The 25661-nt window shown below is 44.3% G+C and overlaps 1 protein-coding gene across 2 annotated transcripts in view; it reads right to left on the bottom strand.

The window, feature by feature from the left end:
• Window positions 1-25661, bottom strand: part of LOC122551082 (beta-arrestin-1) — a 137565-nt gene that overhangs the window by 19796 nt on the left and 92108 nt on the right. The window contains exons 4-13 of one of the 2 annotated variants that reach the window (XM_087988440.1): window positions 21009-21053; window positions 17569-17765; window positions 16538-16597; window positions 14515-14582; window positions 12966-13101; window positions 11827-11911; window positions 10151-10223; window positions 4665-4802; window positions 2872-2955; window positions 1524-1547 (exon numbers count right to left, since the gene is read on the bottom strand). In XM_087988440.1, the coding sequence (XP_087844566.1) occupies window positions 1524-1547; window positions 2872-2955; window positions 4665-4802; window positions 10151-10223; window positions 11827-11911; window positions 12966-13101; window positions 14515-14582; window positions 16538-16597; window positions 17569-17765; window positions 21009-21053 (910 nt within the window). The remainder of the gene's footprint in view (window positions 1-1523; window positions 1548-2871; window positions 2956-4664; window positions 4803-10150; window positions 10224-11826; window positions 11912-12965; window positions 13102-14514; window positions 14583-16537; window positions 16598-17568; window positions 17766-21008; window positions 21054-25661) is intronic. The other variant, XM_087988441.1, reaches the window with a different exon arrangement.

Below are 25661 nucleotides of genomic sequence, written 5' to 3' on the forward strand. Positions count from 1 at the left end.
TTCCCTTTTGAAGGTTTTGATTGAACCTACCTCCACTACACCCTCAGCATTCCAGTAACTAACCACTCACTGTGAGAAAAGGTTTCTCCCCTCCAGTCTCCATTGCTTCTTTTGTCCAATTATCTTAAATCTGTGTCCACTCATTCTCAACTCTTGCACCAATGGGAACAGTTTCTCCCTATCTACTTTGCTCAGGGCCCTCTTGATTTTGAACACATCAATTAGATTGCCTCTGAGCTTCCCTCTCCAAGGGAAAATGGCCCTAAATTCTCCAATCCATCTGTAAAACTGAAATTCTTCATCCATTCTCATGAATCTCTTCTGCACTTTCTCCAAGGCCTCCTGTTATGGACCAGACTAAACCCCGCCAAAATATATTGAAATGATAGAACCATGGCTAACTTTTTCTCATTTTAAAGGTAAGTGTAAGGCATTCCATTCCAGTTCAATTGGTTAAGCTGCTCAACTTTAAGCAAAACTCACTTTGTTTTTCCACGACAGTTAAAATACAGAGTAACTAAAAATAAGCAATTTACTTAACTGTAACTTTATTAAAATGCTTAATAGGATAATAGATATATTAACTACTATGAATTAACTGTTCCAATATAGTAACATCCCATAAACACACCCTTGGCAAGGGCAAATTCATTAAAATAGATAGTCTCACATGCAATTCTAGCAGCAGGAAGAGAATGCCAGCTTTTAACTGGAACAGAGAGGGGAATGAGAGCTTCCACATCAAGCTTCAAGACCCCAGCAATTGCAGAAAGCTAAAACTAAGATTCCTGGTTCTATGGGAGCTAGACCCCACCCATTCAGGCTGCTTCTATTGTTCCAACTTAAAAACAACCCCAAACGTCTCACAAGTTGTATACTTTCTTGGCTTTGAGCAGATTGCTCAGTACCTCCGTCTCAACTTTTCTTCATTAAAAAAAAAGGACAAAATACGTTGCTTAAAGCCGCAGTATTTTCACATTTCACATCCTCCTTAAAGAGTGATGCCCAGAACTGTAATTCATCTGTGGTCCAATTCAACATCACCTCCTTGCTCTTATACGCTATGCCCTTATGAATAAAACTCAGGTCACTATGATTTATGAATTATTGTCTTCACCAGTCTGACCTTTTGGCAAGCTCTGCTGGCTACTCCAAATTTATAGTCCAAATGCAGGCTTTGTTCACGGCTATCATTGGAATTTCACCATTCCGTTTGCAATGACTGGCTATTTTGATTTCACCACTGTATCCCACATCCATTCTTCCTTCTCCTGCATCCTTCCATCCCTACCCACTCCACTGCTTGGATGTAGATTGGAACATCCCTTAGCTCCACTGCACTGAATCTCTGTACACCTGGCAGGGTGTTCTCCCTATAAGCCAGTGTCATGGTCAACAATCACCTCTCTGAATTCCAGACCCATGCCTTGACAAAGAAATGTCTTCTGCTGGAGCAAGAAATGCCCAACACAGGTAAGGATGAAATGGTTAATGAGTGACAGGCTAAAAGCTTCATCATTTACCTTGTGGCAAGATCTCCCAAAATGCTAGCATTAAAATAAAGAGCAAAAGAGAAAGAGAGATTTATAAACAAACCAGCAGTTTGGTTACTGAATGAAACACACCACAATTCAACAGAAAGAAAAGTAATCAAATTATGTTCATCCGTTAAGGCAATCTTCTTTTTACTTAATCACAAGAGATGGGTATCCCTGGTTGGGCAAACAAATATTGCCTGTCCCAAGATGCCCCTTGAGAAGGTGGGGTGAGCTGCCTTCTTAAACCACTGCAGTCCATGTGCTGTGCGGAGATGTCCTTAGGGAGAGAATTCCAGGATTTCGACCCAGCGACACTGAAGGAATGGCGATATATTTCCAAAGCAGGATGGTGAGTGCCTTGGAGGAGAACTTATAGGTGATGGTGTTCCCGTGTATCTACGGCCCTTGTCCTTCGAGATGGAAGTGTTCGTTGGTTTGGATGGTGCTATCCAAGGAGCCTTGCTAAATTTCAGCAGTGCCTCTTGCAGGTGGTACACACTGCTATGACTGAGCATTGGTGGTGGAGGGTAGGGGTGTTTGTGGATGTGGTGCCAATCAGGTGGGCTACTTTGTCCTGGATGGTGTCAAGCTTCTTGAATGTTGTTGGAGCTGCACCCATCCAGGCAAGTGGGGAGTATTCCATCACACTCCTGACTTAGGCCTTGTAGATGGTGGACAGGCTTTGGGAGTCAGAAAGTGAGTTAATCACCACAGGATTCCTGTGGTATGTGGCGAGTCTAGATTAGAGTGGTGCTGGAAAAGTACAGCAGGTCAGGCAGCATCCGAAGAGCAGCATCCGATGTTTCGGGCAAAAGCCCTTCATCAGGAATGGTATGTGGTGAGTCCAGTTGAGCTTCTGATCAATAGTCACCCCAGGAAGTCAATTGTGGGGGATTCAGTGACAGCAATGCCATTCAATGTCAAGGGCTGTAGGTTAGATTCTCTCTTATTGGATAAGCCTATTGCCTGGCGCAAACATTACTGCCCAAACCTGGATATGTTCCAGGTTACTAATCAAATACCCAAGAATGGTACAGGAAATGGGGGAAGTAGTGTTGTAGTCAACAGATAAGTAACCCAGAACCCCAGGCAAATGTAATGGAGACATGGGTATGAATCCCAATATGGCAGATGGTGACATTTGTATTCAGTAAAAACCTGGAATGAGGAGCTGGTCTAATGGTTGTCCTGTGATCAGCATTGATTATTATAAAAAAGACCATCTGATTCACTAAAGTACTTTGAAGGAAGGAAATCTGCTGCCCACATTTTCTGCACAAAGTTTTAGAAAATTAAAGTAACTCGCACAGCATCAAAAATTCTCCAAACTTACCCCCCTCTAGACACCACCAACTTCACTTTGACTTTGTAAGATACCATGATGCCCAGAATCTCTTTACTTGCTCCGTCTCTTAATCTGTGGGGTAAGAACATCATCAGAGTTAATTTAATCATCAGATGCACTCTTAACATATAGTGGAGAACTGAACACATGATTTTTCTCTCTCTCCCCACATGGGACCACATACCTCGATGGCTCACTGATGCATCTCATTATTTGCTGGAATCGTCCTGGCTCTCAGGATTCTGCATGGGAATATTCAAAGGTGGAGAGAGAAATTTATGGCATGTGCCACAATATCTTCTCATCGTCAAATTCCTGGGAACTAATGGGGTGGCATAGTGGCTCAGTGGTTAGTACTGCTGCCTCACAGCATCAGGGACCTGGGTTCTATTCCACCCTTGGGGTGACTGTCTGTATGGAGTTTTCACATTCTCCCCATGTCTGCATAGGTTTCCTCCGGGTGCTCCGGTTTCCTCCTACAGTCCAAAGATGTGCAGGTTAGGTGGACTGGCCATGCTAAATTGCCCATAGTGTTCAGGGATGTGCAGGCTAGGTGCATTAGCCATGGGAAATGAAGGGTTACAGGGAAAGGGTAGGGAGATGGGTCTGGATGGGATGTTCAGTGTCAACTTGTTGGGCGAATGGCCTGTTTCCACACTGTGGGATTCTGTGATTCTGAGAGATATCAGAATTCCCTATCCTAAAGACCATGAAAGCTAGGATCCAATTCAAAATTTCAAGACTGGAATCGATAGACAGTCCAGCATTCATTGCTCACTCGCAATTACCTTTCAAGAGGTGGGAGTGAGTTCCCTTCTTGAAATGCTGCAGTCCACATTGGTAGACCCACAATGCTGTGAGGGAGTGAGTTCCAGGATTTTGATCCAGCGACGCAAAAGGAATGATGTTATATTTCCAAGTCAGGTTGGTGAGTGACTTGGAGGGGAACTTGCAGGGAGTGGGGATTCGATGCTCTCGTTTTTCTAGGGGTTGCTGGTTACAGGTTTGGAAAGTGCTACAGAAAGAGGCTTGGAGACTTGCTGAAGTGCATCTTGTAGACAGTGCACACTGCAGCTACTGAGCATCGGTGGTGGAGGGAGTGGATAGAATAAAATAGAATCATAGAATCCCTACAGTTTGGAAGCAAGTCATTGGGCCCATTGAGTCCACACTGACCCTCTAAAGAGCACACCACCCAGGCTTAATCCCCTACCCTATCACTGTAACCCCATGGCTATCCATAATAGCTTACATATCCCTGGACACTATGGGAAAACTAGGATGCCAATTCACCCTAACCTGCACATCTTTCGATGTTTGTGAATGTAGCACCAATCAAGCGAGCTGCTTTGTCCTGGATGGTGTCAAATGGTAATGGTAAGATTCTCCCTTGTTGGAAAAGGTTCTTGTGTGGGATTGGCACTCGTGTAGCACAAATGTTATTTACCATTGATCAGCCCGAGCCCAGATATGTCCAGGCTGTAGAGATGAGGCACATGCGAGATCACTGAGCCCAAAGGCCCCCCTGCATCAATCTCTTTCAGCACCTGCCCAATTCTGAACCATCCACTGAGGGAAAGCCCTGAACGTAAGGTTTGAAATGAGTGCTGTCCCATGATCCAAGGGTAAAGCCAGTACAGGTGCATTGGGCCAAATGGCCTCTTTCTGTGCTGTATCATTTTCTGCCACATTCGGGAGACTTTCACTGTGAGGCATTAAAATGTTGATGCCCTGATAGTAGTTTTATAAACTGATGCTATTAGATGGCTGAACGTGCTTACAAGGTGCTGGAAGCTAGGTTTGTGTCTTCATGCTTAAGCTTCCCATCCAAGGCCAGGCCGCGTTTCTCCCGGTTATTGGCCAGGTACGGTGTCAGGGTGTAAACTTTACAAAACGTGGAGCTCGGGGCCACAATGTCACTGCAGAAAGAAAGACAAACAGAGAGAAGGGTAAGGTATGGAAGGTTAAAGCAGAAAAACCCATCATAAAAGCACAAGAAATAGGAACAGCCAGAGACCCTTCGGCCCATCAACAAGATCATGGCTGATCCGAGTGCTCCATGTTCCTGCCCAACCCCAATAACCTTTCACCCATTTGCTTATCAAGAAACTATCCATCGCTGCCTTCAGTATTTAAGGACTCTGTTTCCACTGCCTTTTTGAGGAAGTTGGGGGGAGGTCCAAAGACCCAATACCCTCTGATAGAATCAATTGTCCTTAATTCAATGTGTAATTGGGACATTGAGTACAAGTGCAAGGAGGTGATGCTGAACTTGTACAAGAGACTTGTTAGACCTCAGCTGGAGGGTTGGGTACAGTTGTGGGCACCACGTTATAGGAAAGATGTGAACACAGTGGGGAGAGAGAGTGCTAAAGGGATTTACAAGACTGGTTCCAGGAGTGAGAAACTTCAGCGATGAAGAAGTTGGGACTGTCCCCCTTGAAGAGGAGAAGGCAGAGAGGTGATTTGACAGTGGGTTTCAAAATCATGAGTGGGCTGAGTAGCGTGGGTAGGGAGAAGCCATTATTGCTTGGGAAAGAACAAGAATGCATAGGCGCAGTGGTATTATTACTGGACTGTTAATCCAAAGACAGATACCATTCAAGATTGGAGACGGTTACAGAGAGTGGTGAACTTGGCCCAGACAATCACAAAGGCCAACCTCCCATTTATAGAATCCATCTACCAGGCCCATCTACCAGATCAAGGAAAGGCCGGCAGCATTCTCAAAGATCCAACCCACCCTGGTAATAGTTTTCTACAATTTCTACCATTGGGGAGAAGGTACAGAAGCCTGACCATACGCAGCCCCCGATTTTGAAACAGTTTCTACCCTCCTGTTGTTAGAATACTGAATGGACTCATAAACTCACATACATTTACCTATACTTGTGTTTTGGATTTTGCCACTGTTTACCTGTTATTCACTTATCTATGCTACTTAACTCTGCGATCTGCCTGTGTTGCTCATGAGACAAAGCTTTCCACTGTGCCTCGGTACACGTGACAATAAATAAATTCATACAATTCAAACAATGTTCTGGGAACCAGAGTTCAAATTCTTCCACATGGTGGAATTTGAATTTGATTAAAGTCTGGAAATAAGAGTCTAAATGATGACTGTCATTCCATTGTTGGAAAAATCCATCAGATTCTCTAATGACCTTCAGGGAAGGAAACTGTCTCCAGACCATAAACAATGTAGTTGACTCTTAACTGCCTCCTAGGCAATTAGGAACAGGCAATAAATTAGAGTGGTGCTGGAAAAGCACAGCAGGTCGGGCAGCATCTGAGGAGCAGGAAAATCCTGATGAAGGACTTTTGCCCGAAATGTCAATTTTCCTGCTCCTTGGATGCTGTCTGACCTGCTGTGCTTTTCCAGCACCACTCTCATCTAAACTCTGGTTTCCAGCATCTGCAGTCCTCACTTTTGCCTAACAGGCTATAACTGTCTAGCTAGTGATGCCCTCATCCCTGAATGAATAAAAAAGTTATTTTAAATGGTGTGCATTTGAAGCAAGGTATTGATGCTTGTTTGAAGAGCCAGTGTAGATATGATGGCCTCTTTCTTGGGGTAGAAAGTTACAACCCTCTGTTGCATGAGTAGTAGATACTGAACGATTTAACACTGAGAAGTGCTTAAGCATTATCCAGAATAATGTCATATGTATTTGGTTAGAACAATTTTACCCTCGAAGGGCTAAGTGCTAACATTAAGTGTTCCTCATGGTATAATGTTTATCATACCGTGTATCAAGACACCCCAAGATCATTTAAAACCAATGAGGTTTCTTTAAAGTGACATTACTGCTCTAATGTCAGAGAAATGACAGCTAAGTTATGCGCACCAAGATCCCACAGATGGCAGTATGGTAATAGCCAGAACATTTGTTTCAGTCATCTGTCCTTTCTCCCATCCTCGTGTTTTTAAAAACCTCTTTGTTCATTGGCTAGGTTTACATTTATTGTTACAAAAGGCAACCACATTGGGTCCAGAGTCACATGGAGTCAATTTCTTTCCCCAAGGGATATTAGTGAACCAGGTGAGTTTTTACAACAAACGACAATAGTTACGTGGTCACCATTGGCAAGCTTTGCATTCCAGATTTTTCCATTAACTGAATTCAAATTTTGACATCTGCCATGGTGGAATTTGAATTATGATCCCCGAATATTAACCCAAGATTCTGGATTACTAGTCCAGTCACATTACTGCTGTACCACCTTATTTGCAAGGGCTAGACCAATGACTTCCACTGGATAGGTCTACACTTACAGAGAAAGAACTGCAGTGGTTTGATTTGGCCTTCTGCAGTATGACTGACCAGGGTCTGCGTGGGTTTCCTCTGAGTGCTCCGGTTTCCTCCCACAGTCCAAAGATGTGCAGGTCAGGTGAATTGGCCATAGTGTTAGGTGCATTAGTCAGAGGGAAATGGGTCTGGGTGGGTTACTCTTCAGAGGGTCGGTGTGGACTGGTTGGGCTGAAGGGCTTGTTTCCACACTGTAGGGACTCTAATCTGCCATCCAGCATCTTTGAGAATGGACACACCAACAATCAATCTGCAATTGTTTTACAAATGCACATTTCATGGCCAACTGGACTTAATGTAGATCTCAACTTCAGAATCTGGCTTAGTGGTTGCAGGGGTTGCTACAAATTTATCAGGCTAAGGGGGGATTTGATAGAGACATACAAGATGATCAGAGGATTAGACAGGGTAGACAGTGAAAGTCGTTTTTCTAGGAAGATGATGTCAGCTTGTACGAGGGGCATAACTACAAATCAAGGGGTGATAGATTTAAGACAGATGTCAGAGGCAAGTTCTTTACGCAGAGAGTGGTAAGGGCGTGGAATGCCCTACCTGCCAATGTAGTCAACTCAGCTACATTAGGGAGATTTAAACAATCCTTGGATAAGCACATGGATGATGATGGGATAGTGTAGGGGGCTGGGCTTAGATTAGTTCACAGGTCGGTGCAACATCAAGGGCCTGTTGTGTGCTGTATTGTTCCATGTTCTATATTCTAACAAAGTTTTTAGGAGTAGGAGGAGATCATTTGGAGCCTGCTTAGCCATTCAACAAGATCATGGCCTCAACTCCACATTCTTGCCAATCACCAACAGCCCTTTACTCTCTCATTATCAAGAAGATTCTAAATACCACAGCCTCCAAAGTGCTCAATGACTTCGCCCCCATCACTCTGGTTCAAAACTCCAGAAGACTATAAGGAAGAAAGTATTTGCTTCAACTGAGCAGCCATCTCCCAGGAAGCGAATTCAGGAAATTCAATGTCCTTCCGCAAAGAGTATTGTGGGTTAGATTTCAGGAATGATTTAGTAGTTTAGAAAGAGAAAGAAAGGGGGTTGATGTTCTGAATACCAGACTAGAAACGTTAACTCGGTTTCTCTTTCCACAGATGCTACCAGAGCTGGGAAAAGCACAGCAGGTCAAGCAGCATCAGAAAAGCAGGAGAGTCAATGTTTCGGTCAGTCTTGATGCCCAAAACATCGACTCTCCTGCACTTCTGATGCTGCTTGACCTGCTGTGCTTTTCCCAGCTCCACATTTTAAACACTCTGACTTTCTAGCATCTGCAGGCCTCACTATCCACAGATGCTGCCAGACCTGCTGAGTTTATCCAGCAATTTTCTGTGTTAGTTTCACACATGTCTGTATATACAGGATAATTGCAGGAGAAAAAAAAACTTGGGTGAAGATGTTGTACAGTTCTGAAGGGGATAATGTCCATACTACACTGGCTGCCTCTATTTTCCTAATGGTGTCACACAGTCTGAGGGTAGAGAAGAAATTTTACTCTAGCCCTTGGAGGGAGCAGATATAGCTGTACCAGCTCCATAAAGTTCCAGTAGTTATTCCTGACTAAATGTGTACCTTTGCTGTTATGCAATAAACCTTCTTGTTACCTAATAACAGTACCTTTCCTGTACATACTCTATCATGTCATATCCTCCACAATTATTCAATAGAATGTCCCAGGTCAAAGCAAGTACAAAGGAGGATTAGTGATAATGAACTACCTCAAACAACCCTTACCTGGTCCCATTTACTGGTAGAGGTGGCAAATACTATAAGGTACCCAGAAGTACCAAGGTATCTAGAATATACAGTTCTTTTTTGAGCTGCTTCTAATGCATTTACAACATTCTTAGAATAAACTGTAGTAAAATGTTCCAACTTTTATATTCTGTTCCCCTTCCAATAAATGATAACATCCCATCTGCCTTCCTAATCACTTGCCTTTCCTACAAACTAATAGTTTATGATTTATGTACCAGGATACCCGGATCCCTCTGTACCTCAGCATTGTATAATCTCCCTCCAATTAAATCTTCTCTGCGTCCTGCCATTACTCCACTTCACACTTTGAAAGTTGGGGTGAATGGGGACAGTGACAAACATGGATAAGGGATGGACAAGACTTAGTTGGAGTGAAGACAAGATTTATCCATGATGCTGAAATATTGTGGGCAATTCTGGCCCTCCGACTTCAGGAAAGTGTTAAGCAACTTGGAAAGGGAAAGAGAAGAACTTGATATTCAGAACGATGAAGGAGTTCAGTAACAGAGAGAAAGATTTGGCCTGTTCTCCTTGGAAATAAAAATGTTAAGAGGCAACTAATCGAGGTTTGCAGGTAGAAGATGATGAGTGATAGCTTAGGTAAGTTTTTATCAATTCCCTCAATAACCATGGAGGCATAGATTTAACATCAATGGCTAAGGATCTAGAGGGGAGCTGAGAAGTGTTATGTGTTTTCATATATTTGATTTTCCTCAGAACAGTGCAAAGGTGATTCCAGTTTCTAAGTGTGCAAAAGCTTTATTTACAGAGTTCTTTACAATATCTACACCATCCTCAACCTTCAGCCTGTACTTGTTTCTATGGTGTCGATTTACTTTGCTCTGAGTCAACATCCAGGTTTAACCAAACAAATACAGTGAATGTAGGTCAGATAGCAGACTCACATAATCAAACACAGAACATCTGAAGCATTGAAAACTACAAGGAGAAATGTTTCTTCATGAAGTTGTTGGGAGTGGAGACATTTGACAAAACAGTTGGTGCAAGCTGAAACCATATATAATGAGAGTCGGAAACATGCCTGAACTTGTGGGGGTTCAAAAAGCAGTGTGTGGGACTAAATACAGCCGCCTTTTCAAAATGTCAGTACAGGCACAGCAGGCCAAATATCCACATCTGTGTTGTAACCAGTTCTGTGATCATTTCGGCTGGTAATGTTTTACTCACTCTGCTTCTGCTGTCGCAACAGGGCACTTGTACTGAGCTGTGTTAAACAGACAGATATCTGCGTACTGACGAACTGTAAAACAAGAGAAGAATATGTGATTTAAAAAATAGATTGGCAGGCCTGGTTGTCTCGTGATCGCTCTCACTTTCTGTGCTAACCCCTGCCAGATTCCACGGGCACCCCTCAGGCACATTCCTGATATGTCTCAATCCAAAGGTTGCTCTTTGAGGCCATGAGGGCTGGTAGATTGTCGCAATATTGAGGATGAGTTCATAACTAGAACGTACATTCAGCTTAAAGCTGTGGCCTTCTACTGGCACTGTACAAATTAATTATCGCTGAAATAATGCTGAAGGAGAAGACATTTTGCCAAAATTCTTCATTTTGCGCTCATCAGGACAAATGCAAGAATGCCAAATTTCAAGCCACCACAGCAATTCATAACAGGAGACCCCGTTTCTCCTGAATTTATAAATTGATGTAATCAATGGAAAATTTGCATAAATGAGGGGAGTTGGTGGCGGAACAGTTGGGGCCTGCGACTGGTCCAGTGACATTCACACTGCCCACCACCTCGCCCCAAACAATGTCACTCGACCAGTCATCACGCGGTCCAAAGCTCTGGTGACCCAGGTTCAAATCTCACCATGGTGGCTGGCTGGCAGAATCCAAATTCCATTCATAAATCTGGAATTGGAAGTTAGTCTCAGTGATGGTGACCATGAAATCAGCATTGATAGTTGTAAAAACCCATCTAGTTCACCAATGCCATTTACAGAAGCAAATCTGCCACCTTTACCCAGTGACTCCAGGCAACAGTAATGTGATTGACTCTTATCTGCCCTCTGGGCAATGAGGGATGAGCAATAAATGCTGGCTCAGCATTTCTATGAATGAATAAAAGAAGACCCGCAGCAATCTGGTTGACACTTAACTGCCCTCTGAAATGACCAAGCAAGCAAGGGGTGGCATGGTGGCTCAGTAGTTAGCGCTGCTGCCTCACAGCGCCAGGGACCTGAGTTTGGTTCCAACTTCAGGTGATTGTTTGTACAAAATTTGCACATTCTCCCTGTGTCTGTGTGGGTTTCCACCAGGTGCTCCAATTTCCTCCTACAATCCAAAGATGTGCAGCTTAGGGTGAATTGGCCATGCTAAATTGCCCACAGCATTCAGGGATGTGTGCGTTAGGTACATTTGTCAGGGAAAAATGTAGAGTAATGGGTCTGGGTGGGATGCTCTTTGGAGGATTGGTGTGGACTTGTTGGGCCAAAGGGCCTGTTTCCGTACTGTAGGGATTCTAATTCTAATTGTAAGCCACTCAGTTCAAGGGGCAATTAGGGATGGGCAGCATATACTGGTCTTGCCAGTGATGTCCATATGCCATGAGCAACTGATAAAACAAATTCTTGCATCATTCCTGATGAGTGGAAGATGAACAGCGTCAACAAGTCTCTCTTCAGCAAGATCCAGTTCCTCCATTTGACACTCCATTCAAAATCCAAAAGGCCAATCTTGTAAAGATACATCTTCCGAGCAAATCAACAGCAAGAACAGAATTCTGGTCCCGTGAGGAGTTGCACACGCTGGTCAGCATTTCAGTAAAGCAATTCACTCTCAAAACAATATCGAGAGTCAAGGGTGTTGTTAGAAAGAGCATTTCCTGGGGGTCACCTACCAGCTATCTTCAGCTTCTTAACGGTCTTGTTGGTGTTATTAGTCACATGGACATTGACATTTATAGGTTCTCCGTGATAATAAATCTGGAACGGCAAAATGTTTATAAGTTTTAAAACACAGAATCCTCTGACGAATGTGATGACTCAGGCCTGTCACCAAGATTACGGGTTTGAGAGTACATCCACTGCATTAAAAGTATTGCCTGATGAGCTACACTCATGATTTAAGACATGATATTTCAGTTAGGGATTGGTGTTCACACAGTTGAAGATCCAGAGGTCCCCCTCCCCTCCCTGGTTAACCATTTGAGTCAACATGGAAATCATATAGTGATGATAGATGGCTAAAAACTCAAAACTGAAACAAATGACAGATACCCAGAGTGAGTTACAGGTTGGAATCTGATCGAGGGCTTTGGGGGTTTATTTATAGAATAACAGATTTATTGGAGTGAGTTACAGTCTGCAATTTAATTGAGGGGTTCAAGGTGGTTTCTATATAGAATAACAGATACATGGAGTGAGTTACAGGCTGGAATCTAATTGAGGCGTTTGGAGGTTTATGTACAGAGTAACAGATACCTGGAGTGAGTTACAGACTGGAATCTAATCGAAAGGTTCAGGGATTTATATACAGAAGAACAGATACCCAGGCATGAGTTACAGACTGAATCTAATGAAGGCGCTTGGATGGTTTATGTATGGAATAATAGATATCCGGGAGTCGGTTACAGATTGGAATCTAATCGAGGGGTTTGGAGTAGTTTATATACAGGATAACATTTACTTGGGAGTGCTTTACAGACTGGAATCTAATTGAGGGGTTTGGGGTGGTTTATACATACAATAACAGATAACCAGGAGTGAGTTAAAGGCTGGAATCTAATGAAGGTGTTCGGGTGTTTTATACATAGAATAACAGATACCTGGGAGTGAGTTACAGTCTGGAATCTAATCAGGGGTTCAGGATGATGGTTTTTATGTGGAAAAACAGATACATGGGAACTAATGTCAGAGACTTAGGGTGAGATAAAGGGTCTTTTGTCAGAGAGAGGTTGAAAGAAGACTTCAGGTCCTAAAGTCATTCTTCCATAGCTCTGAGGCATGATGTCTCTGTGGTTATCCTGTAGTCTCTCACCTCTTTGTCCAATGATGCCTCAAGGTGGAGGGGTTTGTCTGACATGAGGAACTGTCTGGTGGTCTCAGCCATGGGTTGTGGACCAGGTTTCTCTGGGGCATACTGCACTTTACGAATGACCAGCCTCACTGAGTTCCTGCCAGCAGAGAGTATTATGAGATTGGTAATAAATTCAGTAATGACTAACAGAAAACAATCCAAGAACATTGAGCGGTATTCCAATAATCAAAGCAGGAGAGAATAAGGGATAATTTAGAGGAAGTTACGGTTTTGGGAATAGAGTTGGGTACATTACCTTTTTGAAAACTCTAGACTCACTATCTCCACTTTACACATTCAGAAAAACAGACAAATTACAAGCAGGAGGAAGCCATTCGGCCCCTCGAGTCTGCTCTGCTATTCAATAAAATTGTGACTGATATGATGACCTCATCAACTCCTGATAATCTTGGATCCCCTTCCCTCCCAAGAATCTATCCAACTCTGCTTCAAAAATGGTCTCAGCCTCCACTAACTTTTGAGAAAGACAGTTCCAAAGTCACACGAATCACTGTGAGAAAAAACTTCTCCTCAGGTCTGTGTTAAATGGACAATGCCTTATTTTTAAAATAGTGACCCAGTATACAAGCTACACCAAGCTCATTGTAATGATGGGCAATGTGTTCTCTCAGGGAGATGTGATGGGGTGGGTGGGTGGGGGTGCAAGAGTGGGATTACAAAGATCCAGCTCAAGATACAATGCACTGAAACATAGAAATATGGAAATTAGGAGCAGGAGTAGACCATTCAGCCCTTTTGAGTCAAGAGTGTGGCACTGGAAAAGCACAGTGGGTCAGGCAGCATCCGAGGCGCAGGAGAATCGATGTTTCGGACAAAAGCCCTTCATCATGATTCCTGATAAATCTTGCTCATCAGATGCTGCCTGACCCGCTGTGCTTTTCCAGCACCACACTCTCGACTCTGATCTCCAGCATCAGCCCTTTGAGCCTGCTCTGCCATTCAATATAGCACTGCAGATCATCCAACTCAGTCCCATCTTCCAACTTTTGCTCCATACCCTTTGATCCCTTTACCTCTAAGAACTATACCTAACTCCTTCTTGAAAATATTCAGTGATTTGGCCTCAATCGCTTTCTGTGGCAGAGAATTCCCCAGGCTCCCCACTTGTTGGGTGAAGACATTTCTCCCCATCTGAATCTGAACTGGCCTACCCTTAGACTATGACCCCCGGCTCTGGAATCCCTGAATCGTTGGAAACATTTACCCAGTCTACAGAGTGAAATGGCCTCTTCTGCACAGTAAGATTGTATTTGGACAATAGTGAGGATCTTTCAATGTCCTCTCACCATCCCATTACTTCCTGAAGTGAGGGCTCATTTGAACTAAAGTAATTTGGCTAAAGAGTGAGCGGCAGTCAATCAGTACCTTGCGCAACTTTGTGGTTGCCCACACCCCCACCATTCCCTCCCCTCCTCCACCACACCCTCTAATTTCCTTTCCCACAGCAAAGGAATAGTAAACGGAAGGAAGGAAGGGTAAACGGCCCTACCTTTTATGAATTTTCTCTTCCAAGTTCTCGGCGCAGTATGTTTTCACCTCAAAGTCTACACCGCAAGCCTTTGAGAAGAGAAGGAGAGAGAACCCTCAGTGAACGTTAGCCAGTGGAAGCTGAACTCAAGAGGTATTGCAACAAAGTAGTCCCTAAGTGGGACTGGGGCAATAGGAGTTCTCATCGTCCCTGACCAGTGAGGAGCAGAACTCTTTTACAAACAGGCAATGAAATTTGGTCAGCATTTATTGCTCATCCCTAACTGCCCTTTGAACTGAGTGGGTTGCTTGGCCATTTCAGAGAGCAGATAAGAGACAACCCCATTGCTGTGGGTCTGGAGTTACGTGTAGGTCAGGGCAGGTCATGAAGGCAAACTTATACTCGTGAACCCAGACGGGCTTCCATGACAATCGATACTAGTCTCATGGTCATCATCACTGAGACTAATATTCAATTCCAGATTTATTAATTCAATTTAAATTCCACCAGTTCCCATGGTGGGATTTGAACATGTGTCACCACAGCATGAGTTTAAGCCTCTGGATTACTAACCCAGTGATAGGGCCATTACATCACCTTCTCCACAAAATAGGACATACAGATATGCATGGGATTTGGGATTGGGGAGCTGCGGGCTGGTCCAGTATTGCCTGTCCCTTAAACTGAGAGACTTGCTCAGCCATCTCAGCAGGCAGGTAAGATTCAACCACATTACTGTGGGTTTAGAGTCACATGTAGGCAAGACCAAGGTAAAGGTGGCAGACTTCCGTCCCTAAAGGACATTACTGAACTATATGTTTATTTTTCATGGTCATCATTACTGACACTAGCTTTCAATTCCAGTTTTATTCATGAAATTTAAATTCCACAATCTGCCGTGGTCAGATTTGAGCCTATGACCCGAAAACATTAACCAGGGACTGTAGATTATCAATCCAGTTACAATACCAGTGACATTACCCTGTGTTACTGCTTCCCCTTAGTAAACATAACTAAGCCACTTAGGACAATTTGCAAAGAGGTGGAATGGAAAAGTTAGGAAGTTATGTTAACTTTAATTGGTCTTATATAGCGGGAAGGTAGTTGGGTATTGGGGAAATGGCGAAGATGTATTGAGGTAGGTGGGTATGGGGAGTAGGTGGGTGGGGTTTGGGGATGTGATGAGGAACTGTGTGACATTGGGGAATATAGGGAGGGGGTGGGTGAGGTTGGAGGATACAGGGAAGAGGTGGGTGGGTTTGGGGCATATTGGGAGAAGGTCGGTGGAGTTGGAGGACATGGTGAGAAACTGTGTGACATTGGGGAATACGGGGAGGAGGTGGGTGGGATTAGAGGATAAGGGGAGGAGGTGGATGGGATTGGAGGATATGGGGAGGAGGTGGGGGGTTGATGGATATGGGAGAAGGTGGGTGGGGTTGGGGGATATGGGGAGGAAGTGGTTGGGGTTAGGGGATATGTGGAGGAGGTGGGTGGGGTTAGGGGAAGATGATGAAGAGGTGAGTAGGATTGGGGATGTGTGGAGGAGGTGGGTGGGGTTGGGGGAAGATGATGAAGAGCTGGGTGGGGTTGGGGGAAGATGATGAAGAGCTGGGTAGGGTTGGGGGAAGATGATGAAGAGCTGGGTTGGGTTGATGGATATGGGGAGAAGGTGGGTGGGGTTAGGGGAAGATGATGAAGAGGTGAGTGGGGTTGGGGATGTGTGGAGGAGGTGGGTGGGGTTGGGGGAAGATGATGAAGAGCTGGGTGGGGTTGGGGGATATGGGGAGGAGGTGGGTGGTGTTGGGGGATATGGGGAGGAGGTTTGGGAGAAGATGACAAAGAAGTGGGTAGGTGGGTTTTAATCACCCACAATAAATTTTCTGTCCCATTCTGTGAATGAGTTGAATGTTTGAAGTCAAAGTGAATGAAAGTGAAATCAAAGGGGGAGAATGAGAAAGGGAGAGAGCAGAGATTGAAATAATCGACATGAAGAAAAGACACTGATAAAGAAAGAAGTAATTTGCAGGTCAGATGGAAGTAATACCTTTCCTGTGTCTTCAGGTCCTGGTTGCAAAGTGACTGAACAAGGTAAGTTCGGAGGAATCTGGAAAAAGAGAGTAACAGTTTTCCCATCAGTGGCAATATTGTCTGCCTGAATGTCACTGATTAGCACAACAGCTCCCATCCCACAGTCAGTGAGTAAGTGACACACATCAGTGAGAACAAACATACTGACATCAACTCTACCCACAGCATGAGTAACTGCCCACAAAACCTGAGGTGTGAGTGTGTTTAATCACCTCAGAAACACCAAAAGCAACAATTAAACCGCAAGGAGGGTAAATCCAACTTATTTCTCTTTGCAGCCCACCTCTATATTTAAACTGACAATAAACTGAACTGTAAAGTTCATCAGAGATTATTAAAACTCACACAACACCAAGGTTATAGTCCAACAGATTTATTTGGAAGCACTAGCTGTCAGAGTGCTGCTCCTTCCATCCAGTGGTTGTGATGTCCTAATGAAGGAGCGATGCTCCGAAAGCTAGTACTTCCAAATAAACCTATTGGACTTTAACCTGGTGTTGTGTGATTTTTAACTTTGTCCACCCCAGTCCAACACCGGCATCTCCGAATCAGGGATGGTGACTGTCCAATTTCATCCTTGATTTCAATCCCTTCATGGCCTGACCCCTCTATCCTCCCTATCTAGCACCTCCCCACCAATCCTCCAGCATTTCTTTCTTTCACTAATTCTGGCTTTCAGGAGATGGGGTAGCGGTGAAAAATCCACCCCTCCCCCAATCTCCCCGGTCTCCTCTTACCCTCAGAGGGGGACCAGACAGGAGATAGCCAGGGGCAGATAAGGTGGGACAGGGTTAAAACTGAGCGGTGATACAGCGAGGGACATATGTGACCTTTGTAAACGGCAGTATGTAAATATAAGTTGTTGTTGCTCTTCAGTAAGACTCTTGTGGAACAGTGCACAACATTTGAACCTGTTGACCAGCTCAGCACTTCACTGTGTAACAGCTCCTGCCCTTGGTGTTAGAGTCTGAACTTCAGGGGACAGACCTCGAATGTGAAGGGGTACGCATGTTCTCCCAGTTTTTTGATCAAACGTTCCTGGAGCCGGGTTAGCGGTTTCCTCTCCTCCACGATGGGTGGAAAAGCTTGAACATTGGCGACAAAGAGATCCTTCCTAAAGGTCAGGCCCAACACGTCCAAATCCTCCCGGCCATATCGAAAGGCACACGTCAAGGTGACAAACACTGTGAAAGAGCAGAGGAAATATTAGCTGGTTAGAACATTCTCCGACAAACAGGGTCAGCACAGTCCCTCAAACTATTAGGTATGTCCTGAGCATCAAGCTTCACATTTTCAAAACTCTTGAAAGCAAATCTTAGCAGGACTTATACACTTAATGGTAAGGTCCGAGGGAGTGTTGCTGAACAAAGAGACCTTGGAGTGCAGGTTCATAGCTCCTTGAAAGTGGAGTCGCAGGTAGATAGGATAGTGAAGAAGGCATTTGGTATGCTTTCCTTTAATGGTCAGAGTATTGAGTACAGGAGTTGGGAGGTCATGTTGCGGTTGTACAGGACATTGGTTAGGCCACTGTTGGAATATTGCGTGCAATTCTGGTCTCCTTCCTATCGGAAAGATGTTGTGAAACTTGAAAGAGTTCAGAAAAGATTTACAAGGATGTTGCCAGGGTTGGAGGATTTGAGCTACAGGGAGAGGCTGAACAGGCTGGGGCTGTTTTCCCTGGAGCGTCGGAGGCTGAGGGGTGACCTTATTGAGGTTTACAAAATGATGAGAATCATGGATAGGATAAATAGACAAAGTCTGTTCCCTGGGGTCGGGGAGTCCAGAACTAGAGGGCATAGATTTAGGGTGAGAGAGGAAAGATATAAAAGAGACCTAAGGGGCAACTTTTCACGCAGAGGGTGGTACGTGTATGGAATGAGCTGCCAGAGGATGTGGTGGAGGCTGGTACAATTGCAACATTTAAGAGGTATTTGGATGGGTATATGAATAGGAAGGGTTTGGAGGGATATGGGCCAGGTGTTGGCGGGTGGGACTAGATTTGGTTGGGATATCTGGTCGGCATGGACGGGTTGGACCGAAGGGTCTGTTTCCGTGCTGCACATCTCTATGACTCTATGATTCTGGGTCTGCCTTTCCATCACAACCTCCATTCCAGTTTATACTCTTCCCACCCCATTCACCAACTCTACTCCCCAATTAATCCCCCACCCACCGCCCCGTGTACACTCTTCCCCCCCTCACTGACTCTACACTCCTATTTAATCCTCCTCTCACTGCTTCGCGTGGCTTTTCGTTTTAAATCAACTTGCTGAGATGGGTTACGTCACATGTCTGGACCAGGGGAACTATTCTGACAATGATGCACAGAATAAGTAGATGGGGAGACAGTGTTAAAGCATTTAAAGAAAGCAAGTGACGGGAAAAAATGGTAAAATGGCAAATTAATGGCTCTTCAGCTGAATGTGCGCAGCTTGTGGAAGAAAATGAATAAATTAATATCACAGAAAGAGGGCGATGGGTCGGATTTTATAGCCATTATGGAGACTTGGTTACAAGGAGGTCAAAGCTGGGGTAGGGTACCTCTTCAAAAGGGAAGGCAGGAAGGGAATGTTGGTGGAGGGGGTGGATGCGCAGCTTCCTAAGCACTTGGAGATGGAATGAGTACAATGGCAATAAACAATCTTGGATTGGATGATACAGAATGCACATGGGTGTACGTTAGTAATAACAAAGGCTGGAGAGACACTAGCAGGAGTAATCTAAAAGTCCTCTGACAGTAGTTATACCAAAGGACAGTACTTCAGGGTTTCAAATAAGTAAAGGTGTTACAATGGCAGTTTTTCAATCCTCTGGGACTTTTACAGAATGTAAAGATTCCTGAAAGATTACTGACAGAGCATCAACAATGCTGCCATTGCATTTCCTGTGACGTAATTCAACTCAGTTGGTTTCCTTCTATGATGTACCTGGTACTGGGCCCAGTAACTCCCTCTTTTCAATTGTTTTCATTATGCTGAAAGCACTCCAATCCAAAATGCTTGGAACTAAGTCAATTCCCAATTTCAGAGTTCTCAGGTTTGTGTAAATTGGAACACACCACAGATACCATGTTGCGGTTGTATAGGTCACTGGTGAGGCCTCTTCTGTAGTACTGTGTCCAGTTCTGAGCACCCTGCTATAGGAAGGATAATATTGAACTGGAGAGGGTTCAGATAAGATTTACCAGGATGTTGCTGGCAGTGGAGGATTTGATGTATAATGATAGGCTGATAGACTGGGACTTATCACTGGAGCATAGGAGGAAGTTGAGGGGTGGCTTTAGAGATGTTTGTAAAATCATGACAGACATGGATAAGGTGATTAGCAAAGTTTTTTTTTCCCTCTGGGGTGGGGGTATCTCAAAACTAGGGGGCATATTTTTAAGGTGAGAGGAGAAAGTTTTAAAGACATGAGGGGCAACTTTTTTTTTTAAACACAGAGTGGTTCATGTATGGAATGAATTGCCATTCCATGGAAGTGGTGGATGCAGGTACAGTTACAATATTTCAAAAACGTTTGGATAAGGACATGAATAGGAAAGGATTGGAGGTCAATGGGCCAGGAGCAGGCAGGTGGGACTAGTCTAGTTGGGATTATGATTGGCGTGGACTGGTTAGACTGAAGGGACTGTTTCCCTGCTGTATGATTCTACCTTAAAGCTACTTTCTTTGATATCCCAAGACACATCCCCTCAGGTCCAGGGGATTTATCAGTTTTTAGCCCCATTAGTTTCCCTAGAACTTTTTCTCAAATGATAGTTGCTATGTTTATTTCCTCCTTTATTTAGCCCCTTGTATATTTAGTATTTTTGGAATGGTATTAGTGTCCTATACCATGAAGTATTTATTCAACTCCTCTGCAATTTCCTGGGACCCCAATATTATTTCCCTAGCCTCATTCTCTAAGTGGCCTAAGTTCACTTAGAACTCCTTCAGTATGGAAGCAAGCCAGTTGGCCCATCAAGTCCACACCGCCCCTCCAAATAGCATCCCACCCAGACACACCCACCTACCCTATCCCTGTAACCCCTGCATTTCCCATGGCTAATCCATGCAGCCTGCACATTGCTAGACACTATTGGTCAGTTAGCATGTTCAATGCACCAAACCTACTCTTCCTTGGACTGAGGGAGGAAACCCAAGCAGACACGGGGAGAATGTGCAAACTCCACACAGTCGCCCGAGGGTGGAATCGAACCCGGGTCCCTGTTGCTGAGGACCCTGGTGGTCCACTGAGCCTGAAACATTGTCTCTGTATAAACAATAATCTTCCAAAGAAATCAAACAAAATATCAGAAAGTGTGCCACCATTTATTCTCTATGAATGAATGAAGGTCTGTCGATCTGTGGGTGTCTCACAGCTGGTTTCTGGAAACAGGTACAAGTCTGAAACTCGATGTCTGCAGGAGCAGCAACAACAATCCTTACCTTTCCTTTCCTTCAGATATTCTGGATCGACCAAGACAACACCATCTGTGGAAGGAAAGAAGGTAATTATCGCAATCTACCGCAGAATGCTCATGGTAATGCTTCTTAAAAAGTGCATTCAGACAGCTACATTTATCTTCCCACATCATTCACACAGCTCTCTTGCACAGATGTAAAAGATGGCAATTATAGTGATAGGTCAGCAACTTTAATCTTCTCCCATAGCCCTTTGTAACTCTCCCTCCATCACTGACTCTACCCACCCTATTTAATCCCCATCCCACATCTCTGTGTACATTCTCCCCCCATCACTGACTCTACCCACCCCATTTAATCCCCCTCCCAAACCCCCAGGTACACTCTCCCCCATCACTGACTCTACCCATCCATTTAATCCCCATCCCACAGCCCCGTGTACACTCTCCCCCCATCACTGACTCTACCCATCCATTTAATCCCCATCCCAAACCCCCAGGTACACTCTCCCCCATCACTGATTCTACCCAACCATTTATTTCCCCCCATTGCCCCATCTAAACACTCCCTCCCCCCATCATTGACTCTACCTACACATTTAAATGCAGACGACACTGATAGTTAACTGCCAGTCATCACCTAATGGTGCAAACAGAGTTGACCTGGCGGATTTAAATTTAGACGAAGCTTGGCAGTCAACTTGAAATCATTGCATTCTCCATGACAATGCCTCTACAAATTGGGGAGGAGCAGATATTACTCTAACCTGGTGTGCTGGTCAATATTCATCGCTCAACCCCTAATAGCACATGAGTCATTATTGAGTTGCTGCTCATGTGAGCCCTCTGAGTGCAAAGTGTTTGTCGCGTTACCACAGAGAGTACGCCTGAACAAGGCTCTCACCATCTGTGAAGCACTTTGACACATCGGGAAATCGTGAGATTCTGTTATTCTCGTCTGTGACCCACAGCACCTTTCAGGGGTGTCCCAAGCCTACCCATGTCTAATTGAACACTTTGTCGCCAGAGTGCTGGACCCAAGCTGTCCGTCGCTCTGCACCCAGCAAGATCCCACAAGCAGCAAGGAGGTGAAGGAGTCCCCTTCTGGTCAGGGCTCTTGGGGAATTTGAGCTGTGATACAAAGGGCAGACAGCCTTGGGTCCCTGCGATTTGTCCCATACTATTGTCAAAATCCAGTGAAACCAGCTACCGAATTACAGAATTGTTAGGAAGTAGCAAGAGGCCATTCAGCCCTTAGTGCCTGCACCAGTTCTGCTATCTGGTGTCAACCTTCTGCCTTTTCCCCATATCGCTGCACTCCATTTCTATCCAAGTAACCATCCAATGTCCCTCTCGAAAGCCTCAATTGAACCTGCCTCCACCACATTTCCAGGCAGTGCACTCCATACCCTAACTACTCAATGAACGAAAAAGCTTTTCCCCCCCATCACCCTTGCTTCATTTGCACACCACTTTAATGCTATTCCCTCATGTTCTTGGTTCATTTCACAAGCAGGAACAGCTTCTCCCTATCGACCTTATCCATGGTTTTGAAAATCTCGATCGAATCTCCTCTCAACCTTCTCTTCTTCTAGGAGAACTTTCCCAATTTCTTCAATCTACCCTCAGCATGAAGCTATATTTAATGGTGCTGGAAAAGCTCAGTTGCCTGAGGCTGTTGTGTCCAGAGGGTGGTGGAGACAAACTCCTCGAGTATTTCTCATATTGCCAGTAGATGTTTGACCAACAAGGAAGCTAAAGGATACGGGAAGTTGTCAAAAAAGTGGAGTTGAGACCTCAGTTGGATCTGCTTTGATCTTATTGAAAGGTGGGACAGTTTCGAGGGGCTGAATGGCCTTCTTCGGCTACTATTCCATAGGCTTGTGTGAAGAAGAATCACATCAGATTTGAAACACTAACAAGCTGCCAAACATGTGCGGGTTAAGTGGATTGACTATGTTAACTTGCCCATAGTGCCCAGGGATGTGGAGATTAGGTGGATTGGCCATGGAAAATTGCCCACAGAGGCCAGGGGTATGTAGGTTAGTGGATGATCCATGGATAATGCAGGATTACAGATAATAGGATTATGAGGAGATGGGTTGGGGTGGGATGCTTTTAGGACGGTCAGTGTGGACTCAATGGGCTGAATGGCCTGCTTCCACACTGTAGTGGTTCTAGGACGATGATAAGAGCTCGGATCTCTATGATTGTCTCAAATCTCCAGCATCTGCAGCATTTTGCTTTGATTAAACAAGGAAAAAACCGGAGATGGATTCCTGGTTTAGTATCCCAAGGGTTTTATTTTTATCGGCTTGGTAAAATGTTGCCCAAGAGTGTACCCATTTTGAGGAATGTTTATATTCTCCATTTCTGCTGGAATACTGTTTGATAATCAAAAGACAAGGATTCTAATGAACAAGTGTAATAGACCAGTGTTTATGAACGTTATTTAAAATGAACAAAGTTGCTCAGTGGAACTTAGAAGAGGAAAGGTGAGCAATTTGAGGGAGGATTTGACCTGGTAGATTCTGAGAGGATGGTGCTCCTCATTGAAGGAGTCAAGGATACAGGTGCACAAGGTTTGTGTAAAGTTCAGGCATTGGTTGCTGTAGTTGTGGGTACATTTGCTGAGCTGGGAAGTCAATTTGCATCTGTGTCATCCCATAGATGACAAGATCCACAAATGTGACTGGGACAACACAATGATAATAGGCTAACCTAAACAGAGGACAGCATGAATTTTTCTAGAGGCATGACACTCAGCCATGGACTCCATCAATAACATATTGTGACCTTGACCCAATATACTGGCAACTACAACAAACAAACGGACGCAGCAGGAACAAAACCAAATACATTCCAGAAGACACAGTATAGCAGCACTTCACAGGAGGCTCCAAAGCGCTGAAGATGTCACCTAGACTGGGGCTGAAATGTCTGCAAATCAACTTCCCAGCTCAGTGAACATACCCACAACTACAGCATTAGGGTACATGCTTTCAAAATCGGGAGTCTCCCACTTATGACAAAGATGAGGAATTTCAGAGATTCATTAGTATTTGGAATTCTCTTCCCCAGACAGCAGTGGAGGCTGGAGGACCATTGAATACATTCAAGGCAGTGTTAGACATGTTTCTGACAGGCAAGGAGTGAAACATCATGGGGGAATGGACAGGAAAGAGTTAAATCCGCACTCCGATCAGTCACGGTTGTGTTCACTGGAACTACAGGCCTTAGAAACACAACTGCTCCAATTTCTTATTGGTCTTGAGAGCTGGAATGTGGCAGCCAATGTGGATGCTTAACTCTGCAACATCTCTCAACTTGGGGCTGAGGTGTCACTTTGGAGGTACACACACAGAGACTATTGCTGAGAATGGCCCAAGGTTACCAGGTAGACTGTAGTTATAGAGTCACAGTTATACAGCATGGAAACAGACCCTTCGGTCCAACCAGTCCATGCTGACCATAATCCCAAACCTGCACTTGGTCCATATCCTTCCAAACATTTCTTATTCATACACTTATCTAAATGTCTTTCAAATGTTGTCACTGTACCAGCATCCACCACTTCCTCTGGAAGTTCATTCCCCATATGAAGCATTTCTGTGTAAAAGTGTTGCCCCGCATCTTTTTTATGTCTTTTCTCCTCTCGCCTTAAAAATATGCCCCCTAGTTTTGAATTCGCCACCCTACAGAAAAGGCACATGCCATTCACCTTATCTGAACCCCTCAAGATTTTATAAATCTTTAGAAGGTCACCTCTCAACCTCCTATACTCTAGCGAAAAATGTACCAGCTGATCCAGCCTCTTCTTAAAACTGAACCCCAGCAACATCCTGAGGAATTCTTTTCTGAATCCTCTCAAGGTTAGTAATATATAAAGGCAAATAGTTAGTGCCGGGTAAGTTCAACATTGTTCAAGGAGAGGTTTTAGCCTTAAGGGCTGTATCTAACTTGTTCTTGAAAACATTCTGGCTTCAAATGTGTTCTATCGTAGAGAATTTCACCACTATTTGAGTGAAGAAATCTCTCTTTATCTTAGTATTCTAGCTGTGGTCTGACTAGTGCATTGTATCATGTTGGGTAGACGTTCCTGGTTTTATTCCTTTTGAAATAAAGGCCAGCGTTCCATTTACTTTCCTGTTAACTGCTGAGCTTGGATGCGAGCTTTTTGTGGTTCATGCATGAGGACTTCCAAATCCCTCCGTAGCTGCAGTTTTCTGTAGACATTCCTCAATTAAATAATAATCAGCTCCTCTACACTTCCTATCAAAATGCACAGCCTCACATTTTTCCCACATTATGTCCCATCTACCAGGTTTTTTGCCCACTCACTCTATATCTCTCTGATTTGAAGATGCCGGTGTTGGACTGGGGTGTACAAAGTTAAAAATCACACAACACCAGGTTATAGTCCAACAGGTTTAATTGGAAGCACATTAGCTTTCGGAGCGACGCTCCTTCATCAGGTGATTGCCTGATGAAGGAGCGTCACTCCGAAAGCTAGTGTGCTTCCAATTAAACCTGTTGGACTATAACCTGGTGTTGTGTGATTTTTAACTTTATATCTCTGTATATACTCTTTGTGGCACCCTCACCCTTTGCCACCACTCTCTGATTGTTCTGTGTGTTTAGAATATTTGGAATCATGAAATCCCTAACAGTATGAAAA

The sequence above is a fragment of the Chiloscyllium plagiosum genome, unplaced genomic scaffold (genome assembly GCF_037043375.1).
Source record: "Chiloscyllium plagiosum isolate Xiang-an unplaced genomic scaffold, Cpla_swu_hap1 HiC_scaffold_6, whole genome shotgun sequence".
NCBI lineage: Eukaryota > Metazoa > Chordata > Chondrichthyes > Orectolobiformes > Hemiscylliidae > Chiloscyllium > Chiloscyllium plagiosum.